Below are 20,165 nucleotides of genomic sequence, written 5' to 3' on the forward strand. Positions count from 1 at the left end.
AGTGTTATTGTGGGCAGCAATGGTGTTCAAGGGGTCAAAGGGGAGATGGTATCTTGTCCTGTTGGGGTGGGAGGTAGGGAAAGACCACCCCAATCCCTGGGAAAACAAAGAGACCTAAGCAAACGTTGCCTCTCAGTGCACTGTGGCAGCAGGTGTTCTGGCTACTCTTTTGACTAATATTTCAGGGGGGATGAATTTGGCGTACTATCCCCTTCTGATGAGGAAGGGCTTTTGGGTCAACGCAGCAGGATTCATTTCAGCTTTGTGTTGTTGGACCTGAAGGGGCTGGTGTGCTGGGGTTGTGCCCCTCCTGTTGGACCATCCAAGCAGCCATCTTGACTCACATTAGGACCATCAGCCTTAGCCCAGACTTCCCCTGCCTGCTCTTGTGATTTGACCTGTTGCTGCTTACACATCTGTCTCCAAACCTAACCCTTCTTCCCTCTTCACCTGAGAAAGCTGCCTGGAGTGTGTGCTTGTGCGCATGTGCATCTCTGAGTGTGTGTGTGTGTGTGTGTGTGTGTGTGTGTGTGTGTATTTGCAGGAAAAGTAAAGCTGAAAATATGTTGTGAAACACCAGTGCCCCTTGGGGAGCAATTTAGCTGAGAACCAAACACAAGCAAACAAACAGGTGCTTCATGACCCTGGAGAAAGTCCTCTTGTGACTTCGGTCAGCTACAGGCAGAGACTTGGCCTAGGAGCCAGGCTGCTAACTGCTTGGGCTTTCCTATAGCCCCTTTCCTATCCTTTAAGGTCTTCCAGAGACCCAATATCCTGGGCCATGTCAGCTGTTTCCTGTCCCCAGGGCTCACCCCAGGGGGACCAGGGAGAACCATCCAGGTGGAGTATGGGAGGAAACACAAAATTAGAGGCTCTTTTCTTCCCTCCCTCCCAAATCAGTGGACTGCCTCAGTGGGCAGTGATGGCATTCAAGGGGTCAAAGGTGAGATATCTGCTGAGGAGACCCAGAGACACAGCTGTTCCTTCTGGGGAAGAAGCTAGCTTCTCAGAAAAGTTGTCTGGTAGTGAGTGTAGGCAAACCCAAATACCCCACATGCTAGGACAATAAAAGAACCGAGTTCTTGCCTACTTCACAAGAGGCTGGGCCTTTAGTGTCCTAGGAAGGAAGTGGAGAAACTCCTAGTTTCTCGTTTTTTATCCCAGCTCTACCACTTTTCTCCTGGGGCTGACCTCAGATGGTTCTTCTACCCTCTTAGTGCAGTGACTCAATTTCCTCAGCACAAATTACATGCTGTTGGCTTGGTTAAGAAGAATAACTCAGATCGTAGGCAGATTCTTTAGGACAGACTTTATTCCAAAGTCCTTTGAAATAATTGCCCCCTCTCAAAAGTTTCCCATAAACAAGCTTTTCTTTCTTGTCCCCAACCTCAACAGAAGCTGAGAAATAAATGGTGCTAAAATTGTGTAGGGTAAGTGTGGTCAGGGGCTAGTCATTATTTCTATAGCTTCCCTTCTGCTTTCATTAGCTCATCTAGCTCATCATTAGCTCATATCTAGTAGACCCATCACTTTCCTTGTCCCCTGGCAGGGGTGGCGCTCCTGGGGTATAGTCAACCCTGTGTTATGGGCCACTCATACATTTTTCAGTCTCCTTGTCCTGGTCTGAGCTTCTCTGCCCACTTCACCAAGAACTACTAAGTGGATGTGCTCAACACCATTTTCTCTACCCCCACCTCCTTCCCTGGGCCTGTAGCAAAACAGAGGCTGTGGTCCTAGTTACCTGGAGCTGAACAACCCCCTTTTCGTAGGCTCATGTACCTCCCCTGCCTTTGATTCCCCAGACAAAAAGCTAGGCATGATTAACTCCTGTGAAGTATACCTCCTGAGAGCTCCCAGGAGGGCAGGAGGGGCCTCACACACAGCCAGCCAGCAGAGAGCAGAAAGCCATCTGTCTGCCTGTTTGCCCTCCTGACTCCGAGTGAGTCAGGAAGCTCGCCTGGGGTCCTATGCCACCCCAGCAGCTGACAACTGTCCCTGGGGGGTGACTCAGGCTATGCCCACTCACTAGTGGCTTTACCCAGCAATGTGCAGATCGCAAATCTTCCTGTTGAGCTTCTAAGCCATTCCCATGATGAGTTCTTCCAAGCTGCTCCCCAACATTGTCATTCTGATGGGCAGCAGGAAAGCCTGGGAGACTTGCTGATGCGGTGAGGTAGGCATCCAGGGCACAGGATCAGGCCAGGACCTCTGGAGCCAGGGTTTTGCATTAAGGACCTCAGTGCTGTGCCTTAGAACGAAGATCTTACTTGCCTTGGGGCTACTTGAACATTGATCAGGGCTACAAAATACTGCATTCTCAAGACTGACTGCTAAGGAAAAGGTAAGCATCTTGGGGGCTTGGGGATTTGGGTCCTTTTCAGGAAATCCATAATATGGAAATCATAATATATTAGAGCTAGAAAAGCCCTTAGAGCCCTTAGAAAAGACCATAGAACCATGGCATGTCAACTGTAGAAGGGACTTCACGAGTTATCCAGTCTAATGCCTTCTTTTTTTCTGTTTGGGGATGTTGTACCCTGGCTAGAAGGCACAAGGTGAAAGGTACCTGGTGGTTCAGGCATCTGGCTATATCCTGATGAAAGTGCCTGGGAGAACCTTCATTATTAACCAGGGGTAACAGAACCAGGTAACTTCCCCCAGAGCCCAAGATGCTGAGGGACAGACCTATTAATTTGCTCAAGGGGATTGAACATAGTGCCAAACTAAGACTGGCTTATTGACCAGGAGCAGGTAGGGAGTGGGGTCAGTGGGGAAGCTTCTCATTGAAAGGAAACAGGGAAAGTTTGGGGGCTTGAGTATTGAAAAGGCCTCTACAGTGTGGTCAGTTCAAGTATCCACACATCTGTGTTTTGATGAGCACTCTTCCTTCAGAGAGAGGATTTTCTCAGTGAAGGCAACGTCTCTGGAAGGATCTTGATGGAATCACGCTGTATGTATTTAGGACTACTTGCCCATATCCAGTATCTACCATCTCTTCCCATAGCCCACCCTGTATCAGCTGTGTGTGGACTGGGGTCTCTGGGTTCAAGTGTGTCTTTAAATTAAGAGAAATGGTCTTAAGGGGAGATCAGAACCTACAAGTCTCTTAGCAAGACAACTAATTTCCAGGGTAGGGAGCTTCTCAGAGGCATTCCCAGGTGGTATGAAATCAACAGCATGGTTCTCCTGGGAAATTGAACTGGGTTCTGTTGGGGGGGGGGCACTTTTTTCCCTGCTGCATCTTTCTACAAACTTCTGATACCCCAGGTCCTGGGACACCACACCATTCGCATCTCTCTTGGTTCAGTTTGCCAGTTCCAAGTGCCACTGGAAGCAAATGGACATAGAACAAAGTTACTGGGGACACACTCTGAATGTGGTTGATAATGTTCTCATGTACCCCCTCTCAGGGTTCCGTGAATTCTCTACCTGTGCCCACCAAGACCAGTATTCCCATTCATTCAGAGACAGTATGGTGCCGTGGAAAGAATCCTGAATTTCAGTCACAGTGAAATTGACTCTGCTGCCTACTGTGGGAGCCTCTGCTACTCCCTTCTCATTTCTCATTCAGATGAAGGGGGGAGTGATGGATTATTCTGGGGTCTATGACTTTGTTTTTCAAATATTTTGATCATTATTTTAGTATAGTTTTTTTTCTTTTGCAATCTTAAACATTTCATTTTATGAATTTAAAGCCATGGTTCTGAAAAGGGATCCATAAGCTTCTCCAGACATCCTTTTGTTTAGTCATTTTCAGTCATGTCTGAGAGATACTGGAGAGGTTTACCATTTCCTTCTCCACTGCATTTTACAGATGAGGAAACTGAAGTAAGCAAGGTTAAGTGACTTACCTAGGGTCACATATCTAGTAAATGTTTGAGGTTGGATTTGAACTCAGGTCTTCCTGACTCCAGGCCCAGCTCTCTATCCACTGTGCCACTTAGCTGCTATGCCAAGGGATCTAGGATGCAATAAAATCTGAGGAGAACTGGCACTCTGAGGTACCTTCCAGGTCTTAATCCTATGATCCTAGGCCAGATCAAGTCATTGTGTGTGTGTGTGTTTGAGAGAGACAGACAGATGAACAGAGACAGAGAGAGACAAAAAGAGACCCAGGGAGAAACAGAGATCCAGAGACAAGACCTCCTTCCTCTTTGACTCTGCTGTATTTTGGCCAGAGCTATGAGCCTCCCCAAAGCTTCCATGGTTTAGTCTGGATGGTCTAGTCCTAATTTGCTGTCCTCTCTGCTTCAGCCTATACTTCCTTTCCTAGTTTACCATTCCAAACAGACATTTCTTGTTGTGCCCACAGAAGAGCCTTAGTATCCAAGCACCAGGCACTGCCCAGGGGTGGGGTCCTCCACTGAAGCATTTCATAAACATTTACATGTTAGTGCTTGGGATATGATTCGTTCAATTGAATATCTAATTTGCCAGGATGTCACTGAACCTCCCCCATTCTGGGTTTGGTGTGGGATTCAGCACTCAGTGCTTTTTTTTCTCCTACCAAGCAGACCCCCTCCCCTCCGGTGTGTTCACAGACACCCCTCAACCCACCGATGGTAATGAATCAGTGTGGAGAAGCAACATGGTGTGGTTAAAAAAAGACAAAAAAGGCAGTGGTCTCCAAGTCATTTGCCCTGGGTTTAAAAGTTCCAGTTCTGCACAGGGTGACCTCAGTGACCTCCAGGGCTCATTTTTGCTTCTGTAAATTATGTGTGTATGTGTGTGTGTGGGGGGAGGGGGGCTCAACTTGATAATCCCTAAGGTCCCTTAACCCTTTGGAATTCTATGGTTCTGATAGTTTCTTATGGAGTAAACTGTAAATTATTCAAAGCTGTTTGAACTCCAGGTAACTTAGACCAGTGGTGAGGTCACTAAATCATCCATTAAGTCCCTGGTAGGTCACATATTGACTTAGAAATCCATCTATTAATATTATCTTTGTTAGATTGTATTTTGATTTATTTTGTCAAACATTTCCAAACTACATTTGAGTCTAGTTTGGGTCAGTGCTTAGAAGGCCAGAGGTAAAGGATTCAAGGCGATTCTGTGGATTTAAAAACATAATTCTGAGAAGAGGTTCATAGGTTTCATCAGATTGGCCAAGGAGTCCAGGACACACAAAACAACTGTCAAGAACTCTTGCTGTAGGGCAGCTAACTCCCTCATTTGACTGATAGGCGAAGTGAAGGCCAGATAGGGGAGAAGACTCACCCGGGGCCACACATCAAGTTAGGGGCAGAGCTACCACTAGAAACTATCTCCTGAGAGGGTCTGAACCTCCAGGAGGTATATAGAAGCAGGTCAGGGAAAAGAGAAAGCCCAGAATGAGGCAGCATTTTTGTGAGTGAGCTGTAACATTCCTGGAGTGTTTTGATCTCCCCAGTGTAGATTTGCATTTCTGTGAGTGAAATGTACAGAGCTAATTCAGCCTTCTCCTCAGTCCAGTAAGTGTAGCAAATATGGAGATGGATATCTCTACCCCCAGGGCACTGTCATCTTTGGCTCAGTGTTGCTGGTACATGACCATCAGGGATATTTGGTTTCCTTTTCTTTTGCTGGTTCCTGATTTTTTTCTCTTGAATTTCTTAATCCTTGCTCCTAAATCCTCCCTCCTCCCAGCTTTCTGTTCTCATCTCACTATGCCAATCCTGTATTCAGGAGGAGGGGGAGGGCTTTGTTAGTGGCTTCCTTCAAATGGCCCGAATGCCACCTTCCTAGGGGCCCTTCCCACCCACATTGGCAAGGTTCCAGAATTGACTAGACCACCGAAGTAGTATCTTTGTGTGGCTGCTGGTCTGATGGTGCTAGGAGTCTCTTGGGCTTCTGGAGTAAAGGACATCAGAAATGACGTTTGGCACCAGATTCCAGAACGAATTACACTCCCAGAAGTAGCAAGGAAATCTTTCTCACCAACTGAATGCCTGAGCTTGGTCTCTCCCCAGATTTAGCTTTACTTATTAATGCCCGAATGCCATACTTCAGAGGATGAGAAGGATTTCTCCCCCTACCCCCAATGCTGCTGCCCCCTCTGGCCTGGCTTCTTACATAAAGGCAACAAGGTGTATAGAGCTTTAGTTGGAAATTTCAGTATTCCAAAAGTTAAGCAGCAATGTTTTCCCTGGTTAGTCCTAGACTCTGTCTTCCTCTATTTGCCTGTTCTCTGATTACTCCTAACCTCCACCCACTGTCCTTCCTGTCTTGCTTTTGGAGGGGAAGCTCCTCTCCCCTGCTCCCAACCGTATCGCAGCCCCAGTGAACCAGTGTCTTGTGCCTTGAGGGATATCTTCCTCATCCCTAAAGGCTAACATTTGGCTCCTCTGATTTCTACAGACCACCATAGAAAGGACAGAATCTAATGCCCATGTTCAGTAGAGCCTAGCTTTAAAAGCAGTGTCTTTACAGATTCACGGTCCAGCCCAAATAATGGGCAGCCTGGGCAGCCAAGCAGTATAGCATGGGGCTAGCAGGCTTGTCTTCCTTGATGCCAATCCCAGAGGTTAGGAACATGTCTCAAACATCCCCATTTCCTAAGAATGATTAGTCATGGTGTATCAGCTATGGCTTAACTCTGAACCCTCTTCACATGTCTTTGGGTGTTTCCTCCCTTTGCCACTCCTCGAGGGCAATGAATACCAAAGCAGACTCCCTGCAGTGTAAAATAGGACTTCTTTTTATTTGATCTAAAACCACCTCTTTCCAGTGGCAGGGAATGCCTGTTCATCTCCTGTTGCTGGAGTATCTGACCAAGTCTGCTGTAATTGGAGTTGCCTTTCATGATTCAATAGACTGTGATCATTCCTTCTCTCCCTTCCCCTTCATCTCCCCAGTTTACTATTCCCATTGTAACTCTCACAGAAGTGATCTCTACACACATCATTGGTAAATTGTTACTTCCTTGATCTCTTCTTGTCTCTTGCTCAGGTTTTGAAGTCTTTCACATTTGGCAGTGCTAATTCCCAGGCTCCCATGCCTCTTTCTTCAGATTAGCCATGCATGAGATGACCATGTAGTATGGAGGAAAGAGTACTGGTTTGGGAGTTTGGAGAGACAGTTATGAGGTCTAATCTGGCTCTAGCTTGATATATGACCTCAGACAAGTGACTCCCTCTCAGGGGTCTCAGTTTTCTTCTCTGTATAATGAGAGAAGGTTGGACTAGATCTGGAGGGAGAAGCTTCCCCTCCCCCTTTTCCTTTTAAATTAAAGAAAATATCAATTAAAGGGCACATTTTCTGTGGGTCAGTGATGCTCAGTTAGGAAAAAGAATTTCCCATCCCTGGACTACATTTTCTCTTAAGGTCTCTCCCAGCTCCACATTTCTGTATTTCAAATCTTGGCAAAGCATCATATGAGCGAACGTAGCTGGCTATCATATTGGGGGTACAGAGAGGCTACAGAGGAGACAGATGAGGTGGCATGGAGGGAATCATTTGAGGGAATGTTGGTGTGGCTGCCAATTGGGCTTGCTGTGTCTCTCCAGTGACCCAGGTATCAAACCTGAAGGGGTGCTATGACTGAAAAGGAGGGAGAATGAATAGAAAGCCTAGGGCTATTGCTCAGAGCATGAAAAGGACTTCATTCCATGGGGTCACTGGCTCTAGAGCTAGAAGAGATCTCACAGGTTATCATTCAACAGAGGGGGACACTGAGGTCTGGAGAGGTGAAGTGACTTTCCCAGGGTCACCTGAAGTGGCTCCATGTCCAGAACTCTGTCCACTTTGTCCTGCTTCATGTCAAGGATCTCTTATCTGAAAGACCAGCTTTGTATATGTGGGGAGGGGGACAGAGTACAGATGACCCTAGGGAGGGATCTGTCCCCAAGGGAAGGGCCCCGTTGAGGACGTAACAAGTATAGCCTTCATCCCAAGCTAGGTCTACTGTGTTAATGGTTTAAGTGATATGAAGATGGTTGAAAGGTGTGTATGTGTGTGTGTGTGTGTGTGTGTGGGGGGTGGTTGGAGGGGTTTGGGAGGACTAGGCAACCCAGTGAGGCCCAAGTCAATAGAATTGCCTGGTCTGGTGTGAGCAGGAGCACTTGACTAGGTTTGTTTTCGTTGCCCGATTTCTATGACAAGAAGCCAAGCCCTCACCCCTCTGGGGGCCTTAGGAGGGAGGGGGTTTAGGGACAAGCTACTCTTCTCCCTTGGGGTTCCTTATTACTATCCAGGTGTCACAGCCCCACTGAGAGCAGCTTGTGGCTTCAGCAGGGATTGGGGAGCCTGTAGTCACCATGGTAACAGCTTCAGCAACCACAGCTAGCTGGGAAAGGACTTCCACACTCTCTGTGCCAGGAATGGGCCAGGGGTGGGAGGTCAGGGAGTGTAGTGGAGCAGAGAGACCCTGTGGAAGGGGCAAGTGGGGGAGAATAAAAGGTCCTCATTTCTTCCCTTGTGCCCCCCAGCTCCCGTGGCATTTGAGTCATATGGCCCATATTCCCATGGAAAGGATAAAGTTCTAGGAGTAATGGCAAAGAGCCCTAGGTAGGGGCTGGACAGCTCCGTGGTTCTGATGAGTATTGTTCTTCCTTTGATCATGTTCTTCTTGGAGCAGGATCCTTGCCCCTGGGCTCCTTACATGGAGGATGTCAGAAAAAACGAATGGTGTGAAGAGCTCTCCAGCCAATAACCACAACCACCACCCACCTCCAACAGTCAAAGCCAATGGCAAGGATGAGCCTGGACGTAGGACTAGCAGGTCAGAAGCTGGATGGACCTGCATTGTCACAGCGAGGGAGGTGTCTGGCTAGTAGCTATGAGGGCTAAGTGGGCAGAGTGAGACACCTAGAAGGACTCCAGGGAGAAGGAAAGTCTATTCTGGTCAGTTCCTTGGGAATCCTGGGTAAAGAATACTCTGAAGTCTATGAAGATGGACAGAGACCATGAGTTATCCAGGGGCCAGGCCCAGAGAGGCCTTGCTCTGTGGAAACTTCTTATCTTTCTTTTAGCTGGCCTTATGAAGAAGTAGGCTGACCCAGGTGAGTCCTGCCCACTTCTGGCCCAAATGGTCCTAATAGAACATTAGGATCACTTGCTGAGGTCGGTTGGAGAAAATTATGGGATAAATGGGATCAGGAAAGGAACTCCTATATATCCTAGACCAGGGATCAGGCAAGGGTATGGCTCCTCTGAATACTACATCAGGAACTGTCCAGGAAGGAGCTATAGTTTGGGCCCTGCTACCTCTGGGACAAAGGAAAGGAGTGTGAGGCAATGTCTCTGAGAGGGCACAAGGCTATGCAATATATGTCCCCTCTTCATCCCAGCTTGTGATGGTAAGATAGGGTTGGTAGGAGGGGGTTGGAGGGGCCTGAATTCAGGGGGGAGCATGGCAAACAGGAATCCTTTCTTAGCTTCTTGCCCTAAAACATCTGTGACCCTGAGAGGCTTTCCTCCTGGTGAAGATAGTCCTGCCATGGTTTCTGGTGCTTTGAGTACAGGTCCCAGAAGATGCTGCTGCTTCTGCTGCTGCTGGCAATTGAGTGGGACTCAGGAGAGCACCCAGTGCTGCCAAGCTGAGCCCTCTTTCCCTCTGCAGGCCACAGTCAGCGGCTGATGATGACACTTCCTCAGAGCTGCAGAGGCTGGCGGCGCTGGACAATCCCCAACAGGGTAGAGGGGGTTTCCGAAGGTAAGGCCAAGCTCAGGGGCCTGTATAGAGAGAGGACTAGGGCTCCTGGGCTCTAAGACTAGAGGATGTCCAGCTAATCTACTTGGTTTTATTTCTTGAGAAAGAGAAAGGGCATGATTTAGCATGTATGTGTGCCTCAGGTGGCTAAGGGATGAGAGCTGGTAGGACTGCTGAAAGGTCAGTTTTCTCCTGCCCATGGTGCCCTTCCACTGAGCCTTTTGTCTGCAACCTCCCTTTCTACAGAAACCCTTGACCCTTCTCCCACCTATCTGAGCATCTGGGCAAGTTGTAACTGTGCAAGGCCATGGGTTTGATAGGAAATAAAGAAACCAGAGTTGAGTCGACTTATAGACTTCAGTGGCTCAAAACATTGTGGGGAGGGAGAGGCAGTCAGATCAAAAGCTTACTGCTCAGCAAGCCATGAACCCATGTCTTCCCTTTGGAAGATTAAGGGCTCATGATTTTCTACTGCTCCACTGGATCTGTCTTTCCCCAAACCTATGACAAGAGATGTGTATGACCATTGGTAGCCTCTACTGAACACATGGATTTTCCCCAGTTTTCCTGGGTGTATTGAGTAGGCTGTTGCAGAGACTGTTTTCTCTCTGATCAAAGCCTAGTTAGTTCATAGGTCCCGGGCCCTTCCCCCTCCCCAAGTGAAAATGGAGGCCTATGTGAGTCTGGAGTTCAGTTACCATCTCCTTGGGTTTATGACTCCATGGACCATGCATACCTCTCCACATTAATGAAACCATTTGCCCCCCAAAACACAGTTTGGTCACCATGGAACTTTTACTGGGGCTGCTTAGGGGACAGAATACATAAGTGGGAATCCCACCCACTTCCCTGTTCTCCATTCCCAAGGAAACAAAGGCCCTAAAGAATCCCTCTCCCACCTAAGCATCATCTTAGCCCAGAGCCCAATTTGTTTTTTTTTTTTTTTTTTTTTTTTTAAGGTTTTACTTCTTTATTGAGAAACACTTTTCCAGACTCTGTAAATTGGATACGTCAAATAAAACCAATTCCTGATAAAACCAAAACAAAAATACTGTCAGAAAAGCTTTTTTAGAAGAGAAAAATTAAATAAAATTAAATTAAAGATTAACAGGGTCCAGGCAACACACAAGAAACCTGCCCATTTTGACCACTGGAAAACTTCTTAGGGTTTTAAGAATCAGAGCCCAATTTGTTTAGGGCCTCATAGGTAAGTTGAGAGCAGACTCAGGATGCGAGGTCCAGGGGTATATAGTTTCCTTTTTCCACAGAGGCCTTCACTCCCACCCCAGGATCCCACCCAGGATTGACTTTCTTTTCCTCTTCTAGGGTTGTCCAATTGGTCAGAATCCTGAGAGACTGGGCCAATAAGAATTTCCGAGAGGAAGAACAAAGACCTGACTCATTCCTTGAGAGGTTCCGTGGGCCTGAGCTCCAGACGGTGACCACCCAGCAGGGTGATGGCAAAGGTGACAAAGATGGCGAAGGCAAAGGCAAAAAGTAAGGTCCCCTGCTGCATGTTGGCTAGAGGCCTAACAATTAAGGGAATTGGGAGAGGCAGAAGTGAGGAGGGAGAGCATTTTACAAGACAGTGACTTGTGCAAAAGCATGGAGGTGGGAGATGGAATATGCTGAGCTTGGTCCAGTTTGGAAGAGAGAGTGTGTGAAGGGAAGCAATGAGAAATCAGTCTGAAGGTAAGCTGTAGCTAAACTATGAAAGGCTTTAAATGTTAAGCTGAGACATTTGTATTTTATCCCAGAGGCAAGGGGGAGTCACAGAACATTCTTGGGGTGGGTCAGTGTCAGACGTGATTTTTAAGAAGATCATTTTCATAAATGTATGGAGGCTGAATTGGAGAAAGGAGAGACTGGAAGCAAGGAGGTCAATTCAGAGGCTTTTGCCATAGTCCAGGTGAGAGGTGATGTGGGTCTGAACTGGGGTGGTATAGAAAATAGAATGACTGAGTTATGCTGTTGAGGTAGAACTCATATTGATTTGGCAATGATGTGGGGAAGTGGGGGAGGATGCAGGATGAGGGAAGAGTTGAGGATGCCTCAGTGTTGTAAGCCTGTCTAGAAGGATGGTGGTATCTTTGACAGAAGCATGGAAGGTTGGAGCAGGGGCAAGCTTATTGGATTGAATGATGCCAGTGGGACTTCCAGGGGCTGATGCGTAGCAGATGGTTGTTGATGGACAATTGGAGCTTAGAAAAGACAGGACTGGATATGGATTGGGTGTCCCAAAAGTATTAGTGTGCTTTAAAGCTATTTATAACAACTTGGTCCTGGTGGTAAGAGGCCTCAGATTTGATTATTCTAGGGTTATGCAGAGGGCAGAGGGCCTCTTGCTTTTCATCTGTGAGGTAGCATATTTCAGATTCTGAGAAAATGGAGGCTCAGAATTCTGCAGTGAATCATCACTTTAGACCTTCAAAGGTCACTGAATGACTTCAGCCCCTCTCATCTTGCATATGGAGCCCCAGAGATATGAAGTGACTTGTCCTAGGTCACACAGAGATTGAGCTGAGATTTGAACCCAAGACCTCTGACTTCAAATCTAGCCTTCTCTCTGCTGCACTATAGGGATTTCCATTCCTCGAGCCCTTCAGAGTTCATCTAGGACTTTCATCTAGTCAGCCCTAGGATGAAGGTGATACAAGTAATTTTATCCTGGACCTGTGACTTTCTGGGTATAGGAACTTCCAGTGATGAAATGCCCTCTGCCAATGCAGACTGGCATTTGTTCTGCAGTTTCTAGTTTAGTGTGTGGTCTAGGGCACTGAGAAATGAAGTGATTTGCTTAGAGTCACACATCCAATATCAAAGGCAGGATTTGAACCCAGGCCTCTAGCCACTATGCCATATTGCCTCTTGGTACAAACTCCATTCCCTCCGTTTTACAGATTAAGAAAATAACAACTGAGGCTCAGAGAGGTCAAGTCATTTGCTCAGTGCCCCCTATCTAGTGAGTTTGCAAGCCAGGTCTTCTGACTCTACATGGTACTCCATTGTGGCTCTTAGCCTGTCATGGACAGAAAGACTGTCCAGTGTTTACCTCCCTAGCAGGGTCCTTGGGCCTGCAAAATGCCACTTCAAATATCTCTGTCTCCAGAGGAGCAGCTTTCATTTGGAACTCCTGGGAAGGGACAGGAGAACTGTAAAGGCCATTAAAACTAATTGGCTTGTCTGCAGCTCCATATTATACAATATAGAGTAATCAGAGCACCAAGCAGAGAATTGGTCTTGAAGTGATTGCTTGATGAGGGGAAGAATACTGGAGGGGGTGCCGCAGGCAGACACTCACTGCAGCACAGAGGGGTCATCTGGGGTCCCCTGTCTCCGGAGCCAGAGGCTGAGCTACAGGGGCGCCCCCTGCCACTCCAGCCTGGAACACATTGGGTTCTCAGCATAGTGTGTGGCATAGAGGAGGCCTGTCATGGATGTTTGTGGGGTATCACAAATGACACTAAGAGACCTCGGGCCCACAACCTCCCTGGGCAAGATTCCTGCATCTTGTCTCTTGGAGATCCCCACCCCTTATTTTATAGGTATAAACCCTGAGATTCCAGGAGGTAGCAATGAGAGAGGTCAGCCCTTCCAATTCTAAGGCCACTGGAGGCAAGCAAACAGGCCGCACCTGGGGGTCACTTCTACACTGGAATTAGCCCTTCCAGACCCTGAGCTTCTGTTTTTCTCTCTTCAGGAAAAAATTTGAACTCTTTGTGCTTGATCCTGCTGGAGACTGGTACTACCGCTGGCTCTTCATCATTGCCATGCCTGTCCTCTACAACTGGTGCTTGCTGGTGGCAAGGTGAGCTTGACTTCTGCCCAGCCCCTCAACCTCTTCTCTGTACTTTGTTCCTACCTCTGCTGAGCACCATCCTATAGCAAGAGAACCTGCCAGCCACTACCCAGGTCCATGATGGACTGGGCTTAGTGGGCCCCCAGGTGGGCAGGATCTGGCCCCAGAAGTGGGGAGCTGGTTTGGTCCAAGGAGCCTGAGCTGCTCTCTTAAGCTAATGTTTCCGGGAACTTCATCTGGAGGTGATTGGATTTTCTGACCGATGGCTTCCTTCCTAGGGCCTGCTTCAGTGACCTGCAGAGGGGATACTATGTGGTGTGGCTGGTACTTGACTACGTCTCTGATGTTGTCTACCTTGCTGACCTTTTCATTAGACTTCGAACAGGTGACACGAAGCATGAGTAGGCTTGGGGCAGGCAGAGTGGGGCAGTAGGGGCACTTCAGGCATTCATGATTTCACAGATGTAGGCCCACCGAGGCAGGTAACCACCTCTTCTTTGCTAGATCATCTTAGTGAGTTTCAGTGGTAAAATAAATCAAAGTTAAAATGATCCCCTCATGGCTAAACCTCTGCGGTCTGAATTCAAATTTTGCCTTTGTCACTTACTACCTGTGTGACCATGGGCAAGTCCTCTTTGGGCCTCAGTTTCTTCCTCTGTTCAATGAGGGGGTGAAACTTGAAGGCCTCTCAAGTCCTTTTCACCTCTGACATTCTAGGATCCTGTGGAGATGGGTCTCTTTGCACTTAAGCCCATCCTTGGACACAGACTTCTAGTCTTTCATTGGATTGGTACTTGAACCTTTCCAGCTGGGCAGAGCTGCTAGAAACTGTGCTTCATTGGCATAGCCTTTGAGAGCTCAAGGTCACCTCCACACTAAGATGAGGCATCACAGGGAGACTTCAGTGGAGGAAACAGCCCAATTTTAATACTGACCTAAGCGAAACACAGGAGGGAAGATGAATTGACTGCTGCTATAAAAAAAACAGAATGCATTTCAAGGCCAAATAGAGATGATTTTTTGATTCATTGGCTATTTTACTTTCTTCATATCTCTGTTCCTGTCCATTTTCATTGAAATCTGAGAGGTGACTGTAATTAGAATCTCCCAGAAAGAAACTTTCCCATTAGGAGACTCAGCACTGGAATTCTCATCTCTCCTTTGGATGACATTCCTTGGAAACACCCAAATTAGGTTGGCCTATGGCATATTAAGACTTAGTTCTGTGTGTGTGTGTGTATGTGTATGTGTGTATGTGTGTATGTGTGTGTGTGTGTGTGTGTGTGTGTGTGTGTGTGTGTTGGGGGAGTGAGGAATTGAAATTGGTCCTGAATAGACTAATTTAGCTCTGCAAAATAGAATGCAAGAAGCCACAGGGCAGAGATGTGTGCTCCATCCAGCACTGCTCCTGAATGGGAGCTCATGGACATCAGGGTCCCAAACCCTCACTCCCAGGATATGGGGGCCATGGCATCTCCTGGCCAAGCATTAGCATTAGGGAGCTCTTTCTCCTCCCTGTGTGAGATTGAGGGCTTCAGACATTGCAGGTTGAGGGATTCAAATGGGATGAAATAGGGGTTCATTAGCACCCAACTTGTTTTCAGGCCCAGTGGGAGAGAGGCAGAGATAATTTCTTGGTTTGCATCTCCATTAGGTTTCCTAGAACAAGGGCTGCTTGTCAAGGACCCCAAAAAACTCCGGGACAACTATATCCACACCCTGCAGTTTAAGCTGGACGTGGCCTCCGTCATCCCCACTGATGTGGTGTACGTTGCAGTAGGAATTCACAACCCTGAGCTGCGCTTCAACCGCCTCCTTCACTTTGCTCGAATGTTTGAGTTCTTTGATCGCACTGAGACCAGGACGAGCTACCCCAACATCTTCAGGATCAGCAACCTTGTACTGTATATCTTGGTCATTATCCACTGGAATGCCTGCATTTACTATGCCATCTCCAAATCCATTGGGTTTGGAGTGGACACATGGGTATACCCCAATATCACAGATCCAGAGTATGGCTACCTGGCTAGGGAGTACATCTATTGCCTCTACTGGTCCACACTCACACTGACTACCATTGGAGAGACGCCTCCCCCAGTGAAGGATGAGGAATATCTCTTTGTCATCTTTGATTTCCTGATTGGTGTCCTCATCTTCGCCACAATTGTAGGAAACGTGGGCTCCATGATCTCGAACATGAATGCCACTCGAGCTGAATTCCAGGCCAAGATTGATGCCATCAAGCATTACATGCAGTTCCGCAAGGTCAGTAAGGAAATGGAAGCCAAGGTAATTAGGTGGTTTGACTACCTATGGACCAATAAGAAGACCGTGGATGAGCGGGAAGTCCTGAAGAACTTGCCAGCCAAACTCAGGGCCGAGATTGCCATCAATGTCCATCTGTCAACCCTAAAAAAAGTGCGAATCTTCCAGGACTGTGAGGCTGGGCTGTTGGTGGAGCTGGTGCTGAAGCTGCGCCCTCAGGTCTTCAGTCCTGGAGATTACATCTGCCGGAAAGGAGACATTGGCAAAGAGATGTACATCATTAAGGAAGGGAAGCTGGCTGTGGTTGCAGATGATGGTGTTACCCAGTATGCCCTGCTCTCAGCAGGGAGCTGCTTTGGAGAAATCAGCATCCTCAACATCAAGGGAAGCAAGATGGGTAATAGACGCACAGCCAATATCCGCAGCCTGGGCTACTCAGACCTCTTCTGCCTGTCTAAGGATGATCTCATGGAGGCCGTGACAGAGTACCCAGATGCCAAGAAGGTCCTGGAGGAGCGTGGGCGGGAAATTCTCATGAAGGAAGGCCTACTGGATGAGAACGAGGTGGCTGCCAGCATGGAGGTGGATGTCCAGGAGAAGCTGGAACAGCTGGAGACCAACATGGAGACCCTGTACACTCGGTTCGGCCGCCTTCTTGGTGAATATACTGGTGCCCAGCAGAAGCTGAAACAGCGCATCACAGTCCTTGAAACCAAGATGAAGCAGGCCAGTGGGGATGACTACTTGTTTGATGGTCTGGACACCCCTGAACCAGGGACAGAGCCCCAGGAGGAGACGGCTGCTGAGAAGCCTTGAGATGCTCCAGTCACGGGACCATTTTGACAATAGGTTAAGATGGTCCTATGCCTTTTGAGAAACGACCAGACTGTGCATCTGACCTTGCATTAAAGGCCTCAGCCCCAGGCGCTAGAAGAGCCACTTTGAACCTGAAGACGAAGCATAATATTAGCTGAAAGAGTTCTGGATGTGGAGTCATCAGAGAGACCTGGATTTGAATCCTATCTCAAATGCTTTTTTTTTGCTATGTAATTCCAGGCAAATCACTTAATCTCTCTGAGCCTCTTGTTTCCTCATCTGTAAAATGGGGATGATAACAGTAGTCCCACCTACCTCACAGGGTTGTTGTGAGGAAAACACTTTGTATAACCTTAAAGCATGACAGGAATGACAGTTCTTCTTATTATATTTTATAGGTTTGATGAATGGTAAAGTTGGAAGGGAGTTTAGAGCCTAACCCTGTCATTTTACAAAAGAGGAAACTGAGGCCCAGATAGAAGGTACTTTCTTAGAGTTAAATAGTGCCGAATATGGGACTGGAACCTGGATCTCCTAACTCTCGGCTGAGGGTTCTTTTATATCATGGTTTCTCTCTCTTCTTGGAATCTTTATTTTAGCTCTTGTGCTTTCCAACAACCCCCAGAGCCAGCAGGCTCCTTTCCTAGGTGAACAAAGATCTCTGGGCCCTTCCTCTGCAGCGTCCGTTTCTGGGACTTTCTTTCTTTTCTAGAGACTGGAACCTTATCTATTGGCATGCTCAGAACTGTTGATTCTGTCAAAGCCACTGGAAGAGAGACAAGAGAAGGCTCTATACTTTTATTGGCTCCGAACTGGGGACCGAAGCCAGAGAACAAGAGGTTCCAAGGAGTACCCAACAATAGTCATTCCAAAGATAGCAACCCCACCGATACCTCTCTCCTTGCTCCACTCCCTCCACCCCCAACCCATTGCCCCTAAGAAAATCCAGGCTCAGATAGCACCCCACCACACATACATAGACACATATATACACACATGAACACATACATGCACATATACACACATATACATGTACACACACACATACACACATCTCTAATCTTGCCTCCAGCCCTGTAAGGAGAAGAGACTGTGAAGGGGCCGTTTATGAGAAATTCCCCTGGTCAGATGACTTATCAAAACATAATACAGGGAGTGATTCCCAAACAAAGTGAGGTGAACTAGGGAATTCCTTGTGCAGAATATGGTACTAGAATCTTTGGGGAGGTACAATGGAAACAATGACTGTACAAGTTAACGTCTCTATTAGAGCAGCTGACTTAATGAATGTGTCAAAACAAAAATGACAAAACCACATAAAATAGCTACCCTAGGAACTACCAAAGAACCACATCGAGTAATGGCAGCCAGTGGGGGTTAATCTCAGAAGCTTTCTTGGGAGGTTGAGCTTTGGGGCACAGCTATAAAACAGGGGAGGTCTATGACTCAGTGGGACCTCTGAAGAGGAAGTCAATAATCTGTCAAAATATCTTAGGGATGGGAGGGAACGGGTACCCAAAAGTCTTTTTGCTGGCCTGGAGGGGAGAGCCTGACCTGGGGGGAGGGTAGTGATTTTGATTTTTTGGAAGGGGGTGGCGATAGACACTTGATGGAAGGCCTAGAAACCCATGCTTCAGAATCTTCTATTGGCTCATTAGGAAGTCTTGGACCTCCAAGTGATTAGGCCTAACAGGGGTCCGGTACTGTATTAAGGGGATCTTGGCCATTGTGTTGTGGTTGAATCAGAAGAGAGGGAGGCCTGGAGCATGGAGGCTGGCCGTCACTTCTGCAACAATCCAGAAGTAACATAGAGTCTCACCTAGCAAAGTGGCTGTGGGAAAAGAGAGGAAGTATTTTGGGCAAAGATTCCATAAAGGATTAGATGTTGGGAGCAGGAGAAGGAGAAGAGCCAAAGATGATATGGAGGTCACAGCCTGGAGAGACTGGAAGTTTCCTCAAGTTCAAGTGGAGAACCCACTGGACCAGTGAGGTAGATGTTAAATAGATCTCGAGTCCAGCATTCTCAGAGCTGTCCAGGTGGGCCCTGCATTTTCTCTCTCATTGTATATATTTATGTGTCTTCAAGGTGTAGAGAATAGGAACCCAAGTTAGGAAGAGGTGAATTGGATTCCTGCCTTAGATCCTTATTAGCTGTGTGACCGTGGGGAAGTCACTACATCTCTCTGAGCCTCAGTTTCCTTATCTGTAAAATGGAGCTAACACTAACACCTACCTCGCAGGGTTGTTGTGAGGAACAAATGAGTTAACTCGTATAAAGTGCTTTGCAAACCTTAGAGCCCTATCTGAATGTCAGTGACAATTACTCTGAATTCAAGATAGTGCCTTTGCTTAAATAATCTTAATGGCAAATCCAAAGAAATTGCTTAGATTGTAAAAATATTCTCAGCCAGATATCTAACATTAAACAGTAAAAGTGCCTTGGGATAGCTCACTAAAATACATGATGATGCTTCAACTTCTGGCTGATTTTGTTTAAGTCCCAATAGTCTCAAAGAACTGAGGATTTGGAGTCAGAATCTGACAAATCTCTGTCTTGTAATTAGTACCTACATGACTTTGGGAAATTTTCTCAACATCCATCTGCTGCCTTAGTTTCTTCACCTGTAAAACGAAGGTGTTGGCATCCAGTAACTTCTCAGTCTTATGATCCTAATTGTGTGGGCCCTGGGTAGAATTGCCCTAGCCTGAAGGTCTGTGAGGTTGTCACAACAACTCAGTGGTCTACTTACTCCCTGCAAGAAGGGAAATCTACGTGGGGGAGCAATCAGTCTCCTGGGGTTTTACTGGAGGCAGGAGCAGTTGTCCATCATTCTCTTTTCTTGTTCCCCTCCCCCTTTTCCACCCCATTCCTGGAAGCATAATATTATTGACACTTATTCCAATGGATATTCTCCCAGATCTGTTAAATGAAGGTAGATGTTGAGGGTGTGGAGGGGCATGGAGACGACTAGCTACAGCGAGGCTAAGGTAAGTTTCCCCCTCTTTTGGACAGCTGAGAGCTATTCTGCAATCCCCTCCCCTTTTAATCCCAATGCCACCTGGGGTGAAACGGGGAAATTATTTTTGATACTAACTCTCCTTCTCCTGTGTAAAGTATTTGGCAGTTTGTAAATAATTTGCACATGCATTATTTTTTTTTTGGAGTCTCACAATCTAGGTAACATTACCCCCATTTTGCATATAAGGAAAACTGAAGCTTAGAGAGATGAAGCAGCAGCCTGCCCATAATCTCCGAGGGAATCAATAACAGAGGTGTCTTAAGTATTTCACAGTTTTGCCTAAGATAAGCTGGGTTTCAAGAGAAGAGATCGGCAAGGCTGAGTGTCAGGTATAAATCGGTGTTCACCCAACATGGATGCTTAACAGGAGCATAATCTTTCAAGCTTGAATCTTGGGGATAGGGCTGTCAGTCCATGGGAAGAAAGCTGTCAGCAACAGAATGAAGACTTCCACAGCGTTTTGAATTGTCATGGGACATGGTCTGCCCAGTGGGAGCCAGGGTCCCCTCTACATTTGATTGGCCCTAATACTTTTGCCCATGTGCCACTGATGCTGCTTGGGTTGGCTACCAGGGTGAGCCTAGGAGCCTGGGTGAGCCTGGGCCTTTTTGCTCCTGGTGGAAGGGGGAGGACTGTG

General features: G+C 47.2%; 1 protein-coding gene across 1 annotated transcript; it reads left to right on the plus strand.

Moving 5' to 3' along the window:
• Positions 1 to 75: 75 nt before the first annotated feature.
• Positions 76 to 18,970, plus strand: CNGA2 (cyclic nucleotide gated channel subunit alpha 2). Its single transcript, XM_072627205.1, has 7 exons — positions 76 to 2,341; positions 8,555 to 8,698; positions 9,539 to 9,631; positions 10,955 to 11,125; positions 13,329 to 13,436; positions 13,706 to 13,812; positions 15,082 to 18,970. The coding sequence occupies exons 2-7, from the start codon at positions 8,586 to 8,588 to the stop codon at positions 16,506 to 16,508; spliced, it is 2,019 nt and encodes a 672-aa protein (XP_072483306.1). The 5' UTR covers positions 76 to 2,341; positions 8,555 to 8,585; the 3' UTR covers positions 16,509 to 18,970.
• Positions 18,971 to 20,165: the final 1,195 nt, after the last annotated feature.

The sequence above is a fragment of the Notamacropus eugenii genome, chromosome X, assembly GCF_028372415.1.
Source record: "Notamacropus eugenii isolate mMacEug1 chromosome X, mMacEug1.pri_v2, whole genome shotgun sequence".
Lineage (NCBI taxonomy): Eukaryota > Metazoa > Chordata > Mammalia > Diprotodontia > Macropodidae > Notamacropus > Notamacropus eugenii.